Genomic DNA, 2,408 nt, shown 5'->3' with positions numbered 1-2,408 from the left:
CGACGCCACGGCTTCAAGACCCCAGTAGAAGTCTTGGGCCGCGCAGCAGCTTTCGCGTTCAAAGGGCCGAACCCCCAAATCTTTATTAGTATCCGCTTTTCTGTGCGAAGTCCATGACTACGCTGTGTTGTTCTACAGCAGCACCCCCTTTTCGTGCTGTTCTGCACCTATTTGAGAAATCATAACTAACGTGCTTGACAGCTTTACACGTGAACTCGACGTGCACGTTAAGACATTCCAAGCAGATTCACGTGCTCGCGTCTTCAGAGGAAGCGACGCGCACGCACGACTAACGGATAAAAATGGACGTGGCGAGAAGGGATGCCGCAGAATGACTTTCCTCGGCACTAAATCTTTTTGGGTCCTTTAAACGAATGAATCTCACTCTCTGCCGCAAGTCATATTCAAAAGTATAATGATAATTACTTAAATGTCAGAGTAGCATCCCGAACTCTACAACTGGCCCAAAGGAAGAGAACAGAGGCAGAGTTCAGGGGCCTCTACCTGTCACCTGCTGCGTTATTATTCCCGCCCCTGCACCTGCGTCTCATGCTACTCGCTCCCAAGGCGAACGCTATACAAGATTAGCCGTGATCTATGGCTTTCCTCTTTCAAAGTCTGTTCAATAAGTCATATAATTCTAAACTCTGCCAAGTCTAGCGAAAGTGACATCTTAGAAAGAGCGGACACGTGACATCGTGGTCAGAAAAACCGGTACGAAAGGGGCCGCCAAGGCGGCACGCCGCGCGTCCAGTACCTGATAGTCTGAGGTCATGATCAGTCCACCTGAGGTAGTGGTCGGCGGGGCGACGCGCACCTTTTTCAGCGGGGGTCCCTGCGTGTGGCCGCTGTCCTGATTGCCGGGGTGGCCGGTTCCGTTCGTGTGGTTATTGCCCTGCTGCTGCTGCTGGTTCTTCTCAATTGGGTCAACAGAAAAATAAAGTTCAACTCAGAAGAAGAACAAGATACACCCGCACCAGGGAAGGCGCCCGCGACGCTGGCCCGCGCCAGAAGCGCCGACTGTACTTACTTTGATACTTACTTTGTCTCCTTTGTCATCAGGTTCTTCTTCTGTTAGAAATTCCCGTTTTGGGTAAGGAATCTGACAACCGGCAAAAACACTGACCGAAGGAAAAAGAAACACAATTTCTGGCATACTAATCGGCATTTCTAATGCTTCATTTGAGTGGTTTTTCATTTTAATCTTTTCAGATAGACTTTGTCTCCAAATGTGTAACGTAAAAACCTTTCACACAACTTGGACAAAATGAATCTTTTCTTCTCACCAGTGACACCAGAGTAGGTCATTCGAGGGCTTTCCATTGTATCAAAATCATCAATCATCGTCTAATAGGACTCGACTTTTTCTTTTCTCCCACCGTGAACTCTTTGATGGCGACCACCGAAATATAGATTCCGGCGGAAATGTCACTATTCAAACATAATTATTCTTACCCTCCCTACTGCATTTAAAATAAAAGACGGAATGGGGGATACGAATTTATTTCTCAATCAGGACACTGAACTGTAACCACAGGCCGTGAGCGACCTCAGAGCGTCTGAGCGAGCTACAGCGTCGACCACCTGCCACCATTCAGCTGCGTCACTGCTGACACACAGGCCTGAGAGGGACAGGGACACCTCTGACCTATGACCCCCCGACGTGAAACTTTGGTCATCAGAGCACAATTTTTGCTCGTCCAGCATTTCTGGGGGTCCCCATGTGAGCGGAGTGGCAACTTGGAGTTGACAGCTTAAAGCAAGGAGGCGCCCCCCAAACTCTGCCGCACCGGCGAGTTGATAAACCGGTCACTTACTCTGATGTAGGAAGTGGGTCTTCTAAGAAGTAGGGATCCTGCATAGCCTGTTCTGAGGTAATTCGCTTGATTGGGTCCATGGTGAGCAACTTCTGAAGCTGGAACCGTAAATCATGGAAACATTGCTCATTACTTCTCATAGTTATGCTCTATGGCGCGCGCGCGCGCGACGTGCATGTTTTTTGATGAGTGACACCACAATTTGGAGGGCATTTACTCCCTTAAATTAATAAAAAAAAAAACCCTCCTAATTATTAAATTTAATACAGTAATTCATATTTTAGTCATTCTAATATTGATTATGTCATGTGGTTCTCCTATAAGTAACTAAACTTATATTTTCTTATTCTAAACCAATGATCTTTTCCCTACGTTATCTAAATTGCCTTACCCGATTTAGAAGAGGGCAAAAATTCTTACATTTTTTTGCTCTTTTCCTATCGAGGGGGAAAATATAGCTAACACAAGTAAGAGACTAGCCACATGTGTAGATTTAAACCCAAATAAATTAAAAAGAAATTTAAAAAATCGATTTCTCAGTCATATCATTCACATGTCTAGAGCTTAACAGCCACACGTGGCCAGGGACAC

At 46.1% G+C, this 2,408-nt stretch overlaps 1 protein-coding gene across 1 annotated transcript; it reads right to left on the bottom strand.

Moving 5' to 3' along the window:
- Nucleotides 1-6: 6 nt before the first annotated feature.
- LOC105310888 (cyclin-dependent kinase 8-like) lies at nt 7-1,957 on the bottom strand. Its single transcript, XM_011386980.2, has 3 exons — nt 1,818-1,957; nt 1,043-1,121; nt 7-913 (listed from the first exon to the last, which is right to left on the bottom strand). Exons 1-3 carry the CDS (start codon nt 1,955-1,957, stop codon nt 674-676), a joined length of 459 nt encoding a protein of 152 aa, XP_011385282.2. The 3' UTR covers nt 7-673.
- Between the last annotated feature and the right edge of the window lie 451 nt (nt 1,958-2,408).

This window comes from Pteropus vampyrus, unplaced genomic scaffold (assembly GCF_000151845.1).
Source record: "Pteropus vampyrus isolate Shadow unplaced genomic scaffold, Pvam_2.0 Scaffold14893, whole genome shotgun sequence".
In the NCBI taxonomy this organism is placed as follows: domain Eukaryota; kingdom Metazoa; phylum Chordata; class Mammalia; order Chiroptera; family Pteropodidae; genus Pteropus; species Pteropus vampyrus.
The sequence above is the reverse complement of the archived record's forward strand: the minus strand, read 5'-3'. Positions and strand labels throughout refer to the sequence as shown.

Bases quoted from the DNA above. Each gene is read 5' to 3' on its own strand.
- LOC105310888 (XM_011386980.2), bottom strand. From the start codon at position 1,957: ATGAGAAGTAATGAGCAATGTTTCCATGATTTACGGTTCCAGCTTCAG. The intron at 1,122-1,817 runs GTAAGTGACCGG...TCCTTCGGTCAG, and splicing joins GACCCACTTCCTACATCAGA to TGTTTTTGCCGGTTGTCAGA. The intron at 914-1,042 runs GTAAGTATCAAA...CCAATTGAGAAG, and splicing joins CTGATGACAAAGGAGACAAA to AACCAGCAGCAGCAGCAGGG.